This window comes from Leptinotarsa decemlineata, unplaced genomic scaffold (assembly GCF_025532065.1).
Source record: "Leptinotarsa decemlineata unplaced genomic scaffold, Ldec_3_MD MMD2_tig00000576_RagTag_RagTag, whole genome shotgun sequence".
Lineage (NCBI taxonomy): Eukaryota > Metazoa > Arthropoda > Insecta > Coleoptera > Chrysomelidae > Leptinotarsa > Leptinotarsa decemlineata.
In genome coordinates, this window is record NW_027412551.1 from 256,787 (window position 1) to 278,741 (window position 21,955).

General features: G+C 35.2%; 1 protein-coding gene across 1 annotated transcript in view; it reads right to left on the bottom strand.

Moving 5' to 3' along the window:
- mAChR-A (muscarinic Acetylcholine Receptor, A-type) overlaps positions 1–21,955 on the bottom strand; it is a 60,971-nt gene that overhangs the window by 24,826 nt on the left and 14,190 nt on the right. The window contains exons 3-4 of the mRNA XM_074174449.1: positions 19,128–19,406; positions 13,891–14,044 (exon numbers count right to left, since the gene is read on the bottom strand). Coding sequence (XP_074030550.1) covers positions 13,891–14,044; positions 19,128–19,406 — 433 coding nt within the window. The remainder of the gene's footprint in view (positions 1–13,890; positions 14,045–19,127; positions 19,407–21,955) is intronic.

A 21,955-nucleotide genomic window follows, 5' to 3' on the forward strand; every position in this document is an offset into this window, starting at 1 on the left:
ACGTTTTTTTTACAACTTTGCTGCCCTCCCCTTCCTTTACATCACTCTCAAATATACACTTTTTAGCCTGTAATTAACTCACCCTACCTCAATCTGACGCGCTCGAGAATTTCTGATGATCAATTTTTTTACTAATCTGATCCTTTATCCTTCACGGGCGGCCTTATATATGGGGCTCATATTTGGTGGAGATACTCAACCGTGTACAAGGTATCTCCCTGCATATTAATCTTCCGCGCTTCAGTAAATCCCGAAATCCCCGCTTAGGCTCCCCTATTATATAAACTCGTCTGGTAATGTGCGGTGGAGCACCATCATAGTGGAACCATGTTATAGTTACCCAAAGGTAAATCCTACAAATAGTATTCGATAATCGACATTAAAAACGGGTGACAGGTTCCTCCATTCAGAATTCCGTCAAATAAATGAGGACCCAAAATTCTATATTTGTAAATTCCTGCCCACACGTTAATACTAAATCGCACTTGAGGTCGAATCTTTCGGAACTGCCTAGGGTTGTTTATGCTCCAAATGTGTTCGTTATTTCGGTTGAATATCCCTCAGAATCAACATATTATTTTTTATAGGTCTGAGAAAAAGTTGTCAAAACTATATGTCTGTGGTATCACATCAGCACCAAGTATAGAGTGTATAGAAGAAACAAAATATAAAAAATAATGTGTGTGAGATTATTGATTGACTTGTCTGAGATTAATACAGACAGTTGTCAAAACTTCTTAAATATATTTCTGTTGAAAAAATTATCATTAGTTATTTGCTAACTAAATGAATTTCAAGCATAAATACCAATGCCCATTTTAATGTTTTGAGAAATGGCATAATTTAGATACTAATGGAAAGCTTTCCGCACTATATGATGTTACTTCTTAACAATACATAATTGAACGTTTGTTTCGAAAATGGTTGACATTGTTTCGTGGTGAATTTTAACAAAGGGGAGGGGTCTTATCACCCCTCCTCTGGAACATAGTTCTGGATACCCTCATTGATCACCTTAACAAAAATGGATTCTACACAATTGCATATGCAGATGACACAGTTATCTTGCAGACCGACAAATTTGTAAACACACTGTGCGATAGAGCGCAGGATGGGATCAAATTAATAGAAACATGGTGTAAGAAACACTCACTGTCGATCAATCCCAAGAAGACTGAGATGGTCCTTTTCACCAGGAAAAGAAGCTTAATGGGCTTAAAACCTCCCTAAATCTTCAAAAGCAAACTGAACTTCTCTGAAGAGGTAAAATACCTTGATACTATCCTCGACAGAAAGCTAACATGGAACTCTCATCTACAGAGTAGAGCAAAAAGATCATACCTGGCTTATGAGCAATGTCGAAGGACAGTGGGACGCGCATGGGGTCTTTCACCCTATGTGGTCACCTGGATCTACACTGCAATAATAAGACCTATGTTAACGTATGGAGCCATTGCATGGGGACCGAAAGTTCTACAAGCAACGGTCATCCAAAAATTAAACCAAATACAGCGGATGGCTTCTTTAAACATCACAAGAGCCATGAGAACAACACCAACCGCAGCAGTGGAATTAATCACGGGTCTGACCCCTCTTGATCTGTACGTTAAGGAAGTTGCGTTAATGGCCATGGTACGATTGCACACGGCTGGTGTGAACCTCAAAGTAGGAATGGGTTAATTGAGGCGGGGCCTGTGGTGGGAAGCGCTTACTGCGCAACCTCTGCTGCAGGCAACAAGCGATGAAATTGAATCCAGGTTTGTGTTTGATAAACCCTACAAAATACAAATTAAGCAGAACATAGAGTCAGATACAAATGCAATACGGATTTATACAGACAGCTCAAAAACCAAAGAAAGCTCAGGGTGTGGAGTGTACTCCAGATCACTAAGCCTAAAAATTTAGTGGGGAATGGGAAGAAATACCAGCGTGGTTCCAACATAATTGGCTGGTATCTCAATCGACACAAAAGAATTAACCAAGAAAGGAATTTCTGGCAAAAGCATAACAATCTGCACTGATAGCAAACAAGCCCTATTAGCCTTGAACAGACAACGTATAACCTCAGGGCTAGTACTAGAGTGTCACCAAGATTTAGCCAGAGCCTCGGTAGAAAATGACATTATCCTGAGGTGGGTTAAAGGGCACGACAGGAGTTGAGGGATTCGCATTGCCGAGTCTTTAGCCAAGAAAGCGGCTGGACTAAAAATTTTAGGACCCAGTGGCACCTACGGCCTGATGACTTCGACAATTGCGGAACTAGTCAAATGTTACAGCCATGCTCAATCCTTAAAGAGATGGGACGAAACCAAAGGATGTAATCTTGCCAGGACCACCTTGGGTGACCTTGGGAAGCTGGCGTCGAAGAAATAGTAGGATTTCTGACTAGCCATTGTCAACTAAGGAAACACAAACATAAAATGGGGCTGGTGGACACATCTCTATGCAGGATGTGTGAACAGGAAGATGAGACTGTCAGGCATGTCCTGTGCGAGTGCCCGGAGTTATCGTATAAGAGAGTGTGTGTTCGATATAAGGGAGATGTCTCCTAGTGACCTGCCCACCTTTCTAAAAAGGACAGGATGGACGATGACCTAGGAGGACAACTCCTCGGGAGGATATACATGTGGCCTAAATACTGTGGGTTTACACTCGCCTTCCCTACTCTACAGACACAGAGAATTATGATTCGAAATCTGTGGAAAAACAAATAAAATCAAAATTATTGGCGAAAATATCGATAATGTATAAGCAATAAAACGTGAAGTGACAGCCCTATATACGAGCGAATGCACACGTATGTAATGCTCGTCTGTGTTGCCTCATTAGAGATTATGAATTTCAAAACGTTCACAGCGTTCATATGATTTACAGTTTGATAAATAAATACGAGCGAATACGCACGTATGTGACGCTCGTCTGCGTTGGCTCATAAGAGACAATGTATCCTGAAAACGTCAGTAACTTTCACATACTTTGCAGTTCATTATTGTATGCCCATTAGTCAGTCACACACTACTGCCAGTTGGGTTGAAAAGTTCATAGGATAAGATAAAAAAACAATTTTTTGATAAAATTCGATTTGATAATTCAATATAGTTGCTTTCGAGGGCGATACAAAGATTATAGACGTTATACAATCTTTCGTATGATTTGTATTCATCGGCGCTGATTTTACTTCCAGCCAGCATTCTCTTGGGGTTTGAGAGAACAGGAAGAAGTCGCTGGATCGATCCATAGTGAACTTGATGCTTGGGTGTTGAGCGTTCAAGTGGTATAGTAAAAGGTTCTGAGCATCTTTTTTATGTTTCAGATGACGAAGGTGTCATCCACGTGATGTAGCCACATAGTCGTCATCTGGAAACCTGAACCTTTTCCTAGGCCACTCGAATGCTCAAACACCATAGAGACTGAACAGGATCAGCGGAAAGCATTCCTAGATGTACTAATCGATCGATGTGATGCTGAACTAACCCACGAAGTGTACCGAAAACCCATGCACATGGATAGGTACCTGCACCCACTATAGACGAATCCTAGCCAAACGAGAGGAGTTATCTCCACTCTAACGAAACGGGCTCGAAGAATATGTGAAACGAAGAAACGAGAAAAAACTGGAACACCTTCGAATGACCTTGAGATCGAATGGATACAGTGTACCGGAGATTAACAAAGCCATGAAACTGAAGAGTTATACGATTCAAAACGGTGAGAAGGATCAGATGGTTGCACGCGCGTATCTACTATATATCTCTATGGTCACAGAGAGAATTGGAAAACTATTGGGGAATCAGGAAATTAAAACAGTTTTCAAACCTACTAGGAAGATATAACAAAGCCCCAGATCGGCAAAAGATTAAAGGGACCCACTATCAGCAGCAGGGATATATCGCATACCGTATACTTGTGGAGAGGTATATATCGAAACCACCAACATATTCATGGGAACAAGGCAAATTTTCGGCAAATTTTCTATTTCGATGAAACTTGGTTTGACACTCACGACACAGTTACGAAAGGGTAGACTGATGGTTCGAGAATGTGTACGCCTAACATGCCTGCAAACAAAGGATCGCGACTAATCATTGTGCATTGCGGAGGAAGTGAAGGATGGGTTCTGAATTCTTTGAAATTATGTGGAGAAAAACTTAAGAATGCAATGTTGACTATCATAAGAACATGAAAGCTGATATATTTGAAGAATGGTTTGAAGACACATTGCTCCCAAATTTGGATGCGAATGGTGAAATAGTTCTTGACAACGTTTCGTATCATTCGCGACAGCTCGTCAAAGTACCGAATAAAAATTCGAGGAAAGATGAAATACACAGTTTTTTATTAGATGACAATTTGTATTTTTGAAATTACTATACCAAAAACCAACTACCTGAAGTTTTATATTTCAAAAAGTGTATGCCCTTGAGAGTATTGCTGAAGAGTATGGACACACCATACTGAGATATCCCCCTATCTTTGTGTTTTCAGTACCATCGAGTTGATTTGCAGAAAATTGAAACAAAGCATCAGGGGTAAAAATTATTTTTCAAAATTTGATAAGACGGTAAGAGAGCTTATTATATGTATATATATATATATATATATATATATATATATATATATAAAAAATAAATAGATAAGTACTCTTTGATCATTCCCATATTGATTTCAATTTAAGAGCCACCGGTATACAGCTGTTTCAGCCTATTGGGCATCGTCAGTACCGGGCAGGCGGTCCTCGATTGAAGACAAAATGAGAAAAAACCAAGAAAGTACTTGATAAAAATAGCTGCGTAAACGCAAGCGAAACATAAGTGGAACCACCTATTGGTGTGACACCCAAGTCAACTTGGGTGTCAAGTACTTTCTTGGTTTTTTCTCATTTTGTCTTCAATCGAGGACCGCCTGCCCGGTACTGACGATGCCCAATAGGCTGAAACAGCTGTATACCGCTGGCTCTTAAATTGAAATCAATATGGGAATGATCAAAGAGTACTTATCTATTTATTTTTTGATTTTCATGGAATTATTTTCCAGCAGCTTGACTGCATTAACCTTTCTAGATTTCATATATATATATATATATATATAATTATATATATATATTTTAATGAGCCATTTGCTCATTAAAAAACTCAAGTACTGTATAGTTTTGAAAGCCCCGTTGAAACTAGATGAACTTTGCATCAATTTTGACAACTTTCATTTTTCAAAATTTGTTTTTAACATCAAAGAGGCTCTTAAAATATTATTATATTACAAAAAAAGAAATTCGATGACGAGTTTAGTTGAAATAAATGATTTAGTACAGGTGTGCTTAAATTTTGATAAGTAGAAAAAGCAGGAATGCGGAAAAATAGTGAAAATATAAAATACTTATTATGGGTTTGAAACTTGGTGTGTGGGTATAAAATTACAAAAGAAAATGTTTTTATCCTTTGGTATTTTTGGATATTTTGAAGAATGATGTCATTTTTCGATGTTTCTTTTTTTAAATGTCAATTTTGACAGGTTAAGGAAATCACGTGACCTATTTTGTAGACGCCATTTGACATCTACTGCCAAAATCAAATTTCACATAAAACGATAAATAAAAAAGTTTCCCATTTGATGCGGACTTTATCGGTGACACTGTATATATATATATATATATATATATATATATATATATATATATATATATATATATATATATATATATATGTATATTTTGAATAACGAAATGAGTTAGTTCCCTAACTATATTATTTGAGGGGAACTGTTGGAAAGTAGGTTGCACTATTTCGTTCATTTGAACGATCCTCAGTGAAGGAAACCACAGGATTCTGTTTGAAAACCATAAACTCATTGCCTTCAGCCAGAGATACCATAGCCGACTGGTAAGAGAGGCAATAGAGATTCACAAACATACGTATAATTTCAACAGAAATGAAGAAGTTCACTGCTTCTTCTCAATCGAATATGAAATCCCATTATAAGAAGTTCAAGGATAGCAAACAGCAGGACAGTAGATAGAAAAGGGTCATTGAACGTTACCGACAAATTACCTAATCCAGATACAGGTAATAATACTCCAAACTACCTGGCACAGCATAAATACGAGTTGAGAAACCGTCATCAGATATCAATCCAGAATGTATGCACCTCTGAAGAAGCCATCCACTCGCGCCAGCGAAACGTCAGGAAGAAACTCCAAAATTCCACGGTCTTCGTACCCGAAAAATAGTGACACTGAAAACTCTAGCCGCAAAAACCTTAACCAATTTGTCACAAAATAAATGGCCTACTTTCATCAAAATCTTTTTTACCCTTTCTCGAAAGTTTACTCCTTCTTGCATATCAGTAAAAAACTGAGAAAGGTTTATGATTTTTTCAATCCCTCCAAACAAATGCTAAATGAAAATTCAATTACATAATATAATAAAATTCAGTCGAATAAATGTACATTCTTCACACCATAATTATAGGCCGACTGAACACACTCTGTTCATTAGAACCCAGAATCAATTGAATACAATACAAAGATAATTGGATTTATTCCAGTGGGGTTCTGATACAATAAATATTGTCAGACTCACATTTCCATTTGGCAGTCAATAGCGTGACAACTTCCGTTGATATATACATTTTCAGTAAACAGTTCGAATGTGGTAGACAATCCGTATTCAACTTCGTACAATGTATGACATCGAATGGTTGGAATATATATTGATATGCACTGGGGAATCAGGTTACATTCCAACAATGGGCGAATGGCGTATTTTTTATCCGGTGAAGAAATGAGGCGGAATATACGACTTTGTTTTGGAAATGAATGTAGGGGTAACACAACAGTATATACCTATCAGTTCGATGTTAGTGAAACATACTGTCAATAATTTTTGGGAACGACTTGTATTTGGCTTTTAACAAAAATGTGAAAAGCCAAAAACACTTTTTTTTTCAAAGACAGAACTTAAGCACCACAGGAAAATCTTCAAGACGCTCTAAAAGCGGTGCCTGTGCGAAAGTATCGATTCACGCTGGATTTGAATCGCTGGAGATATAATTCATTTGGAAAAACGTTCCCAGGAAGTGTATTCCACATACACTAAGTTCTCCAAATGAAAAAAGAGTTCTTTAGCAGTGGCATTTGAGGTACACTGAGTTGAACCTCAAAACGATGAGCAGTCACAGTCCGTTGCGTATTTAATAATAATAATGTCTTTTATTTACCAAGGTAAAAAAGAAAGTACATAAAGGAAAATTCAATGGGTTTGATGAAATCCTAGAGCGGAATTCAGGAGACAAGCGTGTGCAACACACGGAATCCTGCTCTTCCATTAAACTCTCTCACAATATACAAAACTTAAAAGTGTTCATCGAACATATGATGTACAAAAAAATTATAGTACCTTTGTAATAAGAGAGAGAGAGAAAAAAAATAAAAGGAATAAAAGAGGGGTAATTCATAATGCCTACAGAATAACTTGAATTTTGCATTTTATGCGAGACTTTAGTTGCACGATAGCTGTTTTTCATATAGCCAGTTACGAGCCTGAAACTTGAAAAGTGGTAGTTTCAATTTTTTATATGTGTGAGAAGACTATTGTTATGAGTGTAGATAGAAAAACTGAACAATCTCTCGAACAGTGCTGTGCTGTGGTGGGGGGCAGTTATTGCACTTTTGTGTCGGATATTCACTGTATGTTCATTTTCACGAAATCGAACTTTATCATAAAGATAATTTGTTTATGATTATATTGTAAAATAAGGTTAAACATTGCAATAAGAAACGATTCTTCATTGACTGAGAAAGCTTATGAGAGATATGCTGGAACAGGAATTTTGGGCGTTTTGTATCCTGCATAAATCTAGACTATCCAAACAGGGATAATATACAGGTGAACAGTAGGTGAACTGTGAAAGGATGAGAGTCTGGCATAAATTGATTTTTGTCTGAGTATTTAGGTATGCTCGGTGAGGGTAAATTAATCTTAAGTTCGCGTAAGCTCTCTGGATATATAATGAAACTTGCTTTTTGAAACTGAAATTATTATCCAACATCAAGCCAAGATTTGTTGCCTCCGGTACTATATTTAGAGTTATACCATTCAGAGAAATATTTATTTGAGGTAAATACCTTTGGCATAATAATTTGGGACCAAACATAAGAACCTGCGTTTTATCAGGATTGAGTTGCAGTTCGTGTTTCACAGAAGAATCATAAATGTTTTGAAGTTCAATATTGATGTTAGCAACAGCAATTCCGGTTTAAACGATACATAAAGTTGGGTATCATCAGCGTAAGCATGATACTTACAGAGATTGATCTTAGTCAGTATATTTGAAGTATATAAACTAAAAAGTAAAGGCCCAAGTATAGATCCTTGCGGAACACCGCGCATTAATCTCGCAGATTCAGATAGTTCGCCTTCGAGTTTCACCATTTGATGTCTATTTGTGAAATATTCTGGCGTCATCTTAACGGTTGTTTTAGATATCATAGATATAAGTATTTCTGGATTCAATGAGTCGAATGGTTCACTGTATTCCAGTAAGATCAATAACGAGATGTCTCTTGTATCTGTTGCTGCCAATATGTCATCCGTTATTTTAAGCAGAGCTGTTGTACAGCTATGTAGAGGCCTAAAACCCGATTGAAAGAGAGGCATTAGATTATAGTTACTCATATATTCCCTGATTTGTTTGTTCAAAATGCGTTCCTATAACTTAGACATGGTGGGTAGAATACTTATGGGTCAAAGATCTTTGTAGTCTAAAATATCAGCTGTTTTGGGGACAGGTATAACATACGCAATTTTCCATTGAGTTGGGAAAATTTTTTCAAGAATACAGCTATTGACGATATGTAATAAAGCATTTTTTATTATCGGAAAGCATATATTTATCATTGTCATATTAATACCATCTACTCCAGTTGCATTAGTTTTCAAGCAATTTACTGCATGTACAACGTCTTCTTCAGATTTCTGATATGTCCCGCTCTTGGTGGAATCAACTGCGCTAAATCCTTTGAACACCTCTCGTGAAAGGATCTATAAAAAAGGATTTGTAAGACAAATCTCCAACCTTTCTTCGATATTCCTGACTATCAAGGTTGCAAGTTATGATCGTGTCTCCACGAATTGTTCTTTTCTGAATGGAATCCAGCAGCTTTAGGGTATGCTTGGGAGCAAATCTCCATACATGAAAACAATACTCCAAAGAAGTTCTGATCTGCGCTTATAAAGGCTCAAAAATTGCTGAGGTTTTACGGTCGGAACAGTATTTCAAGCTTTTAAGAAGCAGCCTTCGCAATTCCAGCGACATGACTGTACCATGACATATTGGTGTTCATTCCAACCCCTGACAAACTTATCGAAGCAGAAAACGGAATTGTCTGTTCTGACATTATTATATCCGATTTGGAGAAATTTATCTTTATGGAGGAAACTGATGCCTGGGTTTTCGTGGCATTGAATTGATCCTGGTTACTTACACCCACATTCGAAATTACCTCTAGATCCTCATCAAAATATGCAACTTCCTGCTGCCGATGAAGATGTGCATCTGCAGCCGATGTCCTGGAAATTAAATGGAATGACGAGACAGGTGAGCTGTCCTCAGCAAAGCAATATATTGAATCATTTTTTTCTCTAATAAGTCGTTGATATACAATATCAACACCAGCGTTGCTGGTGTATTCAAGAGATATCAATCGACGGCCACTTGTAGAGGACGGTCTTTCAGGAAGCTGAAGAGCCATACATAAAAATGATCCGAAAAGCCATAGCATCGGAGTTTGACCAGATCATTTCGAAGCAGATGATCATACATGTTTACCTGAAAAGGTTGTATTAATGTGTAGTATTTTTGGCGCCTGTAGACGTGACGAACTTGTTTAGCTAACTGTGAATGATTTTGAGAGCCCCAGTACCAGAGTTTTGGTTACATTGAGGTATACTGAAAACAAAAAAAACAAGGCATTCGTAGAAGGACTTTTTTTATGCCTATGGTTCATACCGGAAATACTGAGATTTGCGGCGTTCAAATTTGAAAAATCGGCCATTTTTCATTGGTTATAGGATTGGTAAATGTGTAAAACAAGTTGTGGGCATTCATACAAATGGATCTGTTCCTCGGCTACTATGCTTGTAGAAAATGGTGGCTATCTACTATCGGTGAAAGAACTTGGAGGTTGAAACTCCTCTGCGGTAGCCGAGTCGTATATTGAAAATTCAGTTACAAATAAAATGAAGATAACGAGACGATCATTTCATAGTAATGAGGCTACACCAACAAGTTCAAATACTTATGCTATAGATGGTAAATATCTCATGGATGGAATAGAAATTTCAAATAAAAGCAGTTATCATTACCTTTCAAATTTATAAATAGTTAGTATCATTATAATTATTGTTATTGTGAGCAGAATAAAGTTAAAAAAAAAATATTTGAACAAGTATTTCTTAACGGCTGCAGGCCTTTAAAAATTCTTAACGGACGGATACTGTTAACATTAACTCTCCAAATTGTCATCTGAATACTGTCGAAAGAAAATAACAGTATCGGATTATGAAATAGTTAATAACGTTACAAGGCCGATATGTAGCAAATAACGGATAAGGTTGAATATTTCAATCCAAGGACCAGCCGAGGATTAAAACAACCGAATCCGTTATTTGCGTATCGGCCGTGTGTCGTTCAAGAGTTTTCCCGCTGAAAACTTACATGGTTGCTCCTAAGGGCCGCCTGCCGTTAAAAAATCCTAACGGATGGAGGCTGTTCACATTAACTTTTCAATTGTCCTCTGAATACCGTTAAATCAAAATAACAGTGTGGAATTACGAAAAATATTTATTGAGATATAGAGCTACACAGACAGATGACATTAAAACGGACATAGTGTTTGAATGTAATTATATCATTCCTTTAGCCAGACAACTGGGATAAGCCTTCAGTAGTGGTTATAACAGTGATATAGAATGAGTTCATCATAATCATAGAAAATTCTCAACTCATTCATGGAAATTATAAATTCGAAAGGAACTTAAAATATCAGTAATATTCTTGAAGTGGGTTAAAAAAATTTGAAAACAAAACTGCATTCCATTCTAAGAGGTATTTGGTAGATGATTATTTTCATTTCCTATTTTAACTTTCCAATTGAGACGTATCTATATTCTAGAGCAGCGTTTCCCAAACGCCGGGGACCTACCTTCATTGTGGAATTTTTTTCGCGACCCACATATTGAATAATATCAAGTTTAATTATCATTACTAATAATATTTTTATTATTATTATCGTGAAAATTCACTATTGAGGAATACACCTCTAAAAGAAAATAATAAAGATGATATAATTGAAGATAAAATACAGTACGAAAAAAACTTTAATTCAAAATCTTAAAACTAAACAAATACAAAAAACGAAAAAATGAAACTTATGTAATTAATGTGACTTGTGTAGCTAGTGCTTACGATTTACAAGAGATTCTATATCTGGGTTCAAAGTTGAATGCTTTAAACGCAGGTCACTTTCCACACAAAGTCTATTTCTATAATTATTTTTCAAATATACCAAAGTGGAGAATGCCCTCTCACAAAAATATGTGGTTAAAAACCCCATCAGCTCTTTTGAGGCTATGTTCGAAAGAGCTGGATACTCTCCCTATCCTTAATCTAAAACGGGAAAAACATTTCAGAAATATTAAGTATTTCAATTTGTTTCCGCAACCCACCCAAATTGCTTCCGCGACCTACCAGTGGGCGCGACCCATAGTTTGGGAACTATTGTTCTAAAGGAATCCGATAGTATAGACAGACAATATAATGTTAGGAAGACAAAAGAAATATTGTGGTTTTATGTTTAGGTAAAGTCAGTACGATGGGGCAAAGAAGCCTCGCTTATTAAGGTAGTTAAATGATCAATACTTTCCTTCAGAATTTCGAATATTTTCACTTCAAGAATGATTTGGGAGCTTTCAGAAAATAGAACAACCATTAGTGATATAATTGACTACAGACTATTGAACTTTAAAATAAAAAAATATATAGATGAAGTTCGAAAATCAAGTTATAGAATAAAAATTCATTTACACTAAATAACAAACAGAATCGTTTCCACTTACATGATGTACAGTTTTTTTATAAAGTTCCTCACGTATAGTATTCATTGAGTACCATTGATACAGTTGAATCGATATAAAATATAACAATATAAAACAATAAATAATAAAATTATTGTAAAAAATATTTAGACTAATTTGAGAATTCGAAGGAGTTGTCCCTCTGTAATACTGAATATATCCAGTTCACCGATCCTCACCATTTTGTTAACGGTTTCAAAACATTGTTGAAGGGGAGACAAATTGTTTGACATACGATAGAGAATTTCAGGTACTTTCAGTTTTCTTCGAATGTTTGAAACAAAAGTCACTTCGGAAGACTCACGGCGGTCTTTCAATGGATGCATATTAAATTCTTGTAATTGGCTAGAATACGACATAAATAAAGACCAGACATTGTGTTTTCTGAAAAAGAGTGTTCTTAATAATCGTTTCTGGACTTTCTCTATAGTATCAGAATATAAAGAGGTCTTTGGATTCCAAATGACATAACCATATTCCAGCTTAGAACGAACAATGGACTTAAAGAGTAACAAACAAGTATCGTGATTGAATTCACGGCTAGATTTCAAGACAAAGCTCATTTTCTATAACAATCAGATACTAAGTATTGAATGTGCTGAGAGAAACTGAACACCCCAGTAAAAATGATCCATAAATCTTTCATCTCATTGATTCTCTTCAAATGTGTGTGATTAATAAAATAGTCCTTGATAGTGGGTGACTTCTGTCGTGTGAAACTCATTATTTTGCATTTAGCTTCGTTGAGAGATAGGTTAGATACTAAAAAGTAAGTAGATACCTATATTATTGAGATCATCTTGAAACATGTCAGCATTTTTTCGCTTTCGATTCTTCTAAAAAGCTTGAGATCATCGGCAAATAAAAGAAATTGAGAATGCCCGATATACCGAGAAACGTCAATAACAAATAACACGAAATGGAGAGGTCCCAAAATCGAACCCTGCGGAACTCGTGAAGTAGCGGTGAATTCGAACGAAGGTACGTTGTTGAACTAGTAACTGTATTCTGTTGGATAGAAAGCAGTGAAAGAAATCTAGTGTGTTTTTTGTGAAACCGAATGCTTTCAATTTCAGGATCAAAACCTTGTGGTTAACTCTATCGAATGCCTTGGGCAAGTCAGTGTATAACGTCTATTTGATAGCTATTTTTTATTGCATCCGTAACAAAGTTACTAAATGCGCATAAATTGGTAATGGTAGATTTTATACGAATAAGGCCATGCTGTTGGTGGATTATCACTGAGTCCACGTGATTGTATACTCGATTATATATTACCCGTTCAAATATCTTCGACAAAGCTGGTTAGACTGTTATGGGTCTATATTTTCTTACATTGTTCTTATTGCCGCTTTTGTGTATGGGGGTTGGTGGATCAATTTTGAGAAAGCTTGGAAAACGATTTTCTTTCAGAGAAAGATTGAATATCAACGAGAGTGTTACTTTAACAAGTCACAGCGAAGATATAAAAACCTTTTGTTTGTATATTTTTCTGTATATTCAAGTGTTTTTTTTCACGTACGTCATGCATTTCTCACAGACAGGATCGAGTACTTCTTGTCAGTAAAATACACTCGTGAGCTGAAGTAAACTTTTATTTTCTAGTTCAGCAATTAGGGAAACTTTTGTACCTACTTCATATATTGAACAAATAAATGTTATTATCATTATATTATTAACTGGACTAAAAATACACAAAATATATCTCGCTCAGTCGTGGAGGGTTGCTTTTGAGAATTTCTGTAAAACAATAAAAACTCACCGGTCTTCTTTTATGATGATCCACGCAGATATTGCTATTCATGTACACGGAATCTGTATCTGCCCCTGTAGATGATTCGGACCTTGGCCTCCTCCAGTCCTCTGTGTCGATCCGAGAGCAGGTGGTGTTGTGTTCATCGCTGCACACGAATACACTGTATAAATATATCAATCCCGTGAATAAATAATGTGTCTTCACATATCACATATTTTGTCAGTACCACAGTCGAAGATAACTGTGTCAAACCCTCAGAGTAACAAAAGAAAATAGAGAGGACTTTAATGATGGAACTGAAGCATTCGAGGTGAATCTGAGATATATAAGTTACAATTCAATTGATTATTTTTTGAAGACTTTAGATTTTTTTTTTTGAAAACCAGCTGCAGGATGCTCATTTTTTATTGATTTCAAGTAATTATGTATACGCCAACCCCATTCTATAGGGAACATTGAAGCATTATTTTTCTATTGTTGAAGTCGCTAATAAACTGTTTCAATATATAATTATGCTGTATCCTCTGTCGGAGGTAACGAACTGAGTTGTATAGTGCTTTCAGAGAATCACAAAATGGCAACTCAATTCAGAATGATAAGGCCAGCAGACAAATACTCCACAAATATCGAAGTTAATTATTATTAATAACCATGCATTTTTGTAGGTAGGAAAAAATGTGACTTCGCTTGCAAATTGTTTCACAACTTCACTTTAATTCCAATTGATTAGCGATCTGTTGGTTCAATTATGAAGGATTGAATCATTAGCACAGTGTATCTCTGAAAACACGCTTTTTTCTTCGAATCCATTGCGATATAACGTTTGTATAGTTTTTGGCAAGTGTGTGTAGAGTATACATTGTGACAATACCAATAATACTTTCATTGAAAAATATTTCTTCGCGTGTCTCAAAGTTTCAGTTGCTGCACGTAACTTTTGTTACTGATTGAAATTTTCAATAATTTTTCTCATTATGAAAATTTTAGGAGTCAATTAAATGCTTCATTTCATATTGTGAAGTGCAGATTGGACCTGAAGAGGCAATAATGTAAGTGCCCATTTCCGAAACATCGATGTCCGTCATTGAGGATGACGGTGAAATATAATGTCTTTCATATACTGCATTGTGTAGCGATAACGTGGATGATGTCTGATTCTATTCCATAACAAATGTTTTGAGTACAAGTTAAATAGAAAAAAGTTATTTTCGTGTAGCTGAATCTTCATATAAAAGTAGTTATTTCGAAAGTACTTTTTCCTTCGTGTAATTCAATATTCATATGGATATAGTTGTTTTGAAAATATTTATATCTGAAGGTAACTTCTATGGATGATCTACACATCATTGTAAAGGAATGATTTCTAAATTGATTGCATTCTTTATTCCTTTGGAAACTTTACTACAATTTCCCTTTCAGCTCTATTTTTCGTCAAATGAACTATTTTTCGAGTAACTGAAATGTTTCTTGGATCATATGTTACACTAAAAAACATTCCTGGATGAGATGACTTACAGTGTGAACAGTAAAATCTGCGTCATTCGAAATGTGTTCGTTTTGATTATAATATACTTTCAGAAAAAAGCTAGCTCACTTTCCATAAAATTTTACCAAATTTTATTCTGCAATAATGATGCAGTTTATAAAAATGACTTCATTTTATGCAGTTGAATTTTTGCGTATGAGCTAAATATTGCGTTAAAAAACTTTCTTCTGCATTTTTTTGAATATTTAAAAAAAAAATAGATAATGCGAATCACGTGTCTACTTTTTTGTTTCTTTTTCATCTTGATGAAAGCATAGTCAAATATCGAATGTACGAGTAGCTTTCAACACAGAAATTGATGAGAATTCTACTAGTCGTCCTGATAACACGGAGGGAAAATTTATAATCCTTGGTATTTAAAAAGTCTAATTTTTCAGAGGGTGTTTCGTTCGGAAATCCCAATGAAACATGAATTGGGAAAACGAGAAAATATTACTATACTACTGTTTACTATTTGTCTTCAACTTATAATATATTGTAAATTTTCTTTATATTGTGATTGGATTGTGTCGATTTAAAAACTAACATATACAAACACATTATTTTCGAATATTTGTTTGGAATTGAAAGTCTTCATTTTTCATTTTCAGATTAAGAAATTCATGAACTAAAAAAAAATTAATGATCCAACTGAAATGAAGAGAGGAAAAGTTGTGTATTATAAATCAAAACTGAACTTGTTTGTTCAATAATAACAGAAATATTTTAATTGCTCTCATACAAAATAATAAATTTTCATTATGTACTTGTGATGAACTGTTCGAAACCTTTGGTGTAGTAATGAGTATTACTGAATTTCTATCCCGCAACACCAAACCTTTATTTTCAATACCTCGACACGTGTTTCATTCGCCAAGTGATTATTTTCAAGAGGCATCCCGTCTTTAGAGGAAGTACTTGAGGAGATCATTGCTGGTGTTGGAAGTTTGATTCAATATATGCCTGATTCTTCGAAGGGACTGATTCGAGAGAAAGTCAGGAATCAAATTTTCAGGAACATGATTACAGATAAACCGAAACATTCAATAAACGATGATAACATTAAAAAACTTATCAAGCGATTGAAAGGCAAATATATCTTTTGTGTGAAAGCCGATTGGGGTACCAAAGTAGTAATTCTGTATGAATCGGACTACTACAAAAGGGTCAATACTCTCATAAGAAATTGTTCAGGAACCTGTTACCAAAGATGATTGCCGAAATAAAAAACGTCCTTAAGAAATGCGACGACATACCCCTCAACTGAAACGGAACTTACAAGTTTCCAATCCAACAGCGTCGAAACTATATTGCCTCCCAAAAATCCACAAATCGGGAAAATCAATGCTTTCCATCGTGTCAGCTATTGAATCTCTAAAGCTCACTGAGGAATTTGAAAGCTGGTCTATTGCGGAAACAGCTTTTAGTATCAAAACCTCCTTAGAGTTCATACAACATACAAAAAACATCGTTCAGCAACGTCAATTGATACGTATCAATTGAAACAGTTGACACGGCAAGAATAGTACTTCTACCATGCCACTGAAGATGACGTTTGGAAACGTTGAAACGTTTGGAGATTGTAACCAAAGAAGACCACGGCAAAATCCGAAATCAGCGAAAACATTGGGGCCAGCTGTGAAAGCCTAACATAGGTACCTGAACTTATTGGCTTTCAGTGAATGAATAAAAATGAAGATGTTTCAAACAGGGGCCATTATAAAAAGATCCAAATCTTTTTGTACAACAATTCTGAATAATGAAAGGCGTGTTCCACTAACAATGAAAATATCCCAAATTGGGATATTTCCTTCACGATAAAATAAGAGTCCAGTAAAAAATTGAACAGGCGGTAATTTGCTCCAAAGCAAAAAGTCGAATAGTCCTGGTATGTTTCCCATACTTTTATTGATTTGTAAATAATTTTTTTTTCAATATATCTAAAAAATATACCAACAAATATAATTAGTCTCCACAGAAATTATTTTCAAGCCACATACAGTAATATGGATTGATTTTAATACAAAACATTGTTCAGTATAACTTAAAATTCTGTTGGTCGATTTAGTATTCAACTGTTTATGAAAATGTTTGATATGTGGAGTTAACTAGCTCCCAAATTTGCATAGATATTGCTTCATGCATTTCAATTCTGTGAGGAATTAATCTCTATCTGATGTTCTTATATTCTAGAAAGTGTTACACAGGGTGTAGTTACCAGAAGGTATGGTGTGACAATCAAGAAGGGTATATGTGAAAGGTAAAATTTGGTTTTCAAAAAACAAAAAAAAAAGGTTTTTGGCTCTTCACTTGACCACTTCTCTACATACACTGTGAGAATCTTACAAATGAAAGAAGAGAGCAATGAAGTTCAAAATAAACTCTGCACATAGATTTGTAGAACATGCAAGTTACTATCAGATTCAAACTTGAAAAAAGCCCTCTCGATAAACGACCCCAAAATGAAAATTGAATTGAACGGAAATCATTTTTTCCTATTCAGTTTGTAGTCCAAAATTTGTTATGGAATTGAAGCATATATCATTGATAGAAACGTTAAACAATATAATTCATGGGAGAGATATCATGTTCACTTACTATCATCCTCATTGATGGCCTTCGAATTTCCGGAATAAAACAAGTGTATCAATTCGAAACTTCGAAGTCCACCGCTAGAAAATTTAATGCATGAAATGATTACTACATGGAATTTAACTTACATGAAACACTATGATATTCTTGTCTCATTCCCAAAACTTCGAAGTCCGCCAGTGAGGATGATAGTGTTCCATGTAAGTAAAATTTCATATCGTTACATTTTCATTGTGTGACGTTTTTTATGAATGATATATGATTCAATTCCTTAACGAATGTTTTGAGTACAAACTGAATACGTAAAAATGGTCTTCGAATAATTCAATGTTCATATGGAAGTAGTTGTTTCACACTCAGTTTTTACTTGAAATTAAAACAAATTAATGAATTAACCTGTCTTAAACAAATTTATCTTCAACAATATTTCACTAATCACAAACTAATTTATTTACACAACACTTAGCAACCAACACCTAATTTATTTCCACTATATGAATTTATTGTTTAGCCGCACGATTCACTTTCTGAACTGCCCTCTTGGGTTGTGACGGTAACGGTCCTTTCTAGAAATCTGTAGTCGGTTCGGCCTTAGAATTTTACCGGCGATTACTGACTGCATTCTTTCGCTGTGATTTTATGTGTTTGTTCGCTGAGTTGGCCGGCATATCGGTCAGGGGCGGCTTCCGATTCATTACAAATACATTTCTGTGAAGAGTTGATTTCGATCTTTATTGCTATTTTCTTCACTTTGAAAGTTTTCCACAGTTTTTGTATACAGATAGAATCTTATTTTATACTTTCCATTTTTAAATTTATGATTCTGAAAATCCTAGAGGAGAAAACAATTTGTAATATTCCACAGTATTCCTTACCATAAATCTAATATTTGGAAATGTAGAGCTGAATACTTGGTTTTCAGTGGTTAAATCTCCGAATAACTAACTTTATTTAAAAGACTTGTAAAAATGAACTTTTTTCAAGGAACAAAAAAAATTATTGTATAAATTTCAAAAGAGGTTTTTAATGAACGATGCCTTATAATTGTTTTTCTCCTTATATCATGATAACAATATATTTTCAACCTTCAATCTATTGTGTTTCAGTTAGGCATGAATTTGCTCACCTGGAGTTACTCCTTTTACTGCTGTCTTTTTTCCCGGCCTGTAGATTGGGCAGGTCTTTCTGTCTTTTTTCTGTTTCTCTCCATATTCGCCAGTAGAGTATGCACATAACTGTGACTGGAACATAAAAGGCGGCGATGGCCGTACCGAATGTGATGTAGTGATTTGTTTCGATGAATTGTATATAACATTCGTCATTTGGAACTGTCCGTTGACCTTCGATATATGGCCAACTGTAGATCCAAGGTGGCCAAAGAAGAAGACTAATGCCCCAAGCGCATCTGGAAGCATATATAAACATTAATTGTGGGTCCTAAAAATATTCAACTGATAGGAAAAATCACTGAACATATAGATTATTTATTAGAAATTCTACCACTTTTGTGGTCTGTACTACAAGGAATACGAAGATTCAGTCCAATATGAAATGTGGAAGTTTGCAAACTATAAAAAAAAATGAAAATATTCATGGGAAAATGAAGGAGTTATCTGTATATGAATATTATTATTCTTTGAAATATTTTTTTTGTGTGAAACTCAATATTTCTTCCTTTCACGATATGAACAATGAAATAAAAATTATTGTGAACGTGAAATAGAAGTAAATGAAATTATTTGAGGAGAATGTGAATATATGTTTCTAAAATTTTCATTGAGCCTCTCAGAGACGATAAACCAATTAATTACATATTCATAGAAAAATCAACAGTAAATTTTGAAATGTTTTCTATATTCCGAAAGAATCATCTTATACTTCAGATGCACATTTTTACCAGCAGCAGGAGGTTGCATATGTTAATGAGGATCTTGAAGTGACTTCGAATTGGGGTGAAAGTAACCAGGTTCAATTCAATGCCACAAAAACACAGGCATCGGTTTTCTCCAAACAGATAAATGTCTCCTAACCGGATATAATGATGTCAGGACAAATAATTCCGCTTTCTGCTTCGATGAGTTTGATGAGGGTTGAAATAGACACCAATATGTCTCGGCACAATCATGTCGCTGGAACTGCAAAGGCTGCTTCTCAAAAACTTGGAACACTGCTCCGTACCAGAAAACTGTACTGATGCTTAATAAAGCTCATATCAGTATTGTTCTCATGTAAGCATGTCTCTAAGCATACCCTAAAGGTTCTGAATTATATCCAGAAAAATACCATCCATCTGATTGGAGACGCAAACTTCATTTGCAACCTTGACAGTTTGAGACATCTATATTTTTTTTACCTCTGTAGGTAAAGTTCAAGTAAACGATATAGTACAACCTACCTTCCAACAGCTCCCCTGTAATAATATAGTTAGAAAGCTGACACAATAACTTTCTTCGAAAGCTTCCGATAATTCCTCTTCCATATGCTCTGTTTCACTATCACTGTCGTCATTTGAATTATTGAATATTACTGGAGATTTTTCCCAACACCAAACCATTATTATAACACCTCGACATGTTCGATCATCCTGTGGACGATGATCACTTGGTAATCAAGCTGTTTGATCTTCCTCTAGAAGATGATCTTGGTGATCGAAACACGTGTCGAGGTGTTGAAATAACGGTTAGGTATTAGGAAAAACTCCAGCTATATTCATTACTATACCAAAGGTTCCAAACAGGTCATCGCAAGTATTCCAATCAATAATGAATTAATTTCCACCGTTAATATGTAAGAAACCAATCTCCATATAGTCTTTTTCAACTAAAATTACTCTTTTAATTATTTTCTGCCAGTCTTCTTCGGTAATATTAGATACTTCTTCTTCAATTAGCTCTAGTATCCTCTTATCAAATTTTGAATTTTTTTTTCGCATAATTTCAAAGAATTCGTAACCCATCCTTTACTTCTTTCGCAATGCACAATGATTAGTCTCGACCCTTTGTTTGTAGGCATGTTAGGTGAACACATTCTCGAACTATCAGTCCACCCTTCCGTAACTGTGTCGTGAATGTTATACCAAGATTCTTTCTATAGAAAATTTGCCGTTGTTCTTGTCTATATTTGGTTATTTGTTCTAAGTATTTGTAACGCAATTCAACTATTCTTCTGCTTTCCATGACTTCTTGACGTTTGTTTATTATTTTAAATCTAAATCCTAGTTTCTTTATCCATTTCTGAAGAGTTTTGTCACAGCAGCACACGTAATGGCCGGAAGTATTCAATTTTTTTCTTATGATTTCAGTTGTAGGAATCTCATTGCTTTTGTAACAGTCGTATATTGATTTTTTCAATGATTTTATTAGATGAATATCTAAAAGTTTTGCTAATCCTGTATCACATCGCATCTTGCGTTCATAAGATTTATTTTTGACAATTTTTCGTACAGTTGAGAAAAGAATTTCGATCAAATCTGTTGCTTCGGTCAATGTTGCTTGTATTCAAACTTGAAATGTAGATTCTTATATACATTGAAATATACTCTCTGTGTTTCAATATTGAAATGCATGCGAATCTTATTCACTGGTATCTCTTTTTTGCATTATTCACCATCGCTATTGGAATCATTGAACTAGAGAAAGTCTGTGTTGTTGTCACACTCGTTATTACTATAAGTACTTGTCCAAGGACGCCACATTTTGAACAGATAAAAAAAATTAGGTATTTATAACTGAACCAATATCGAATTTCAACACTCAAATCGCGATCAGTTCTTGAACTGAACACGATGGCGATAACTATACCCGATTTCTATTCGTCACCGTAACATGACTTAGATTTAATTTAATGACTCTTCAGCCAATCCTGAAACTCGGTTAGTGAAAATCATCTAATACGAACCCCCCAAGTCTACAGTTTACGTGGACTAGTTCGCAGCCGGTTCATTTCTATCTATTG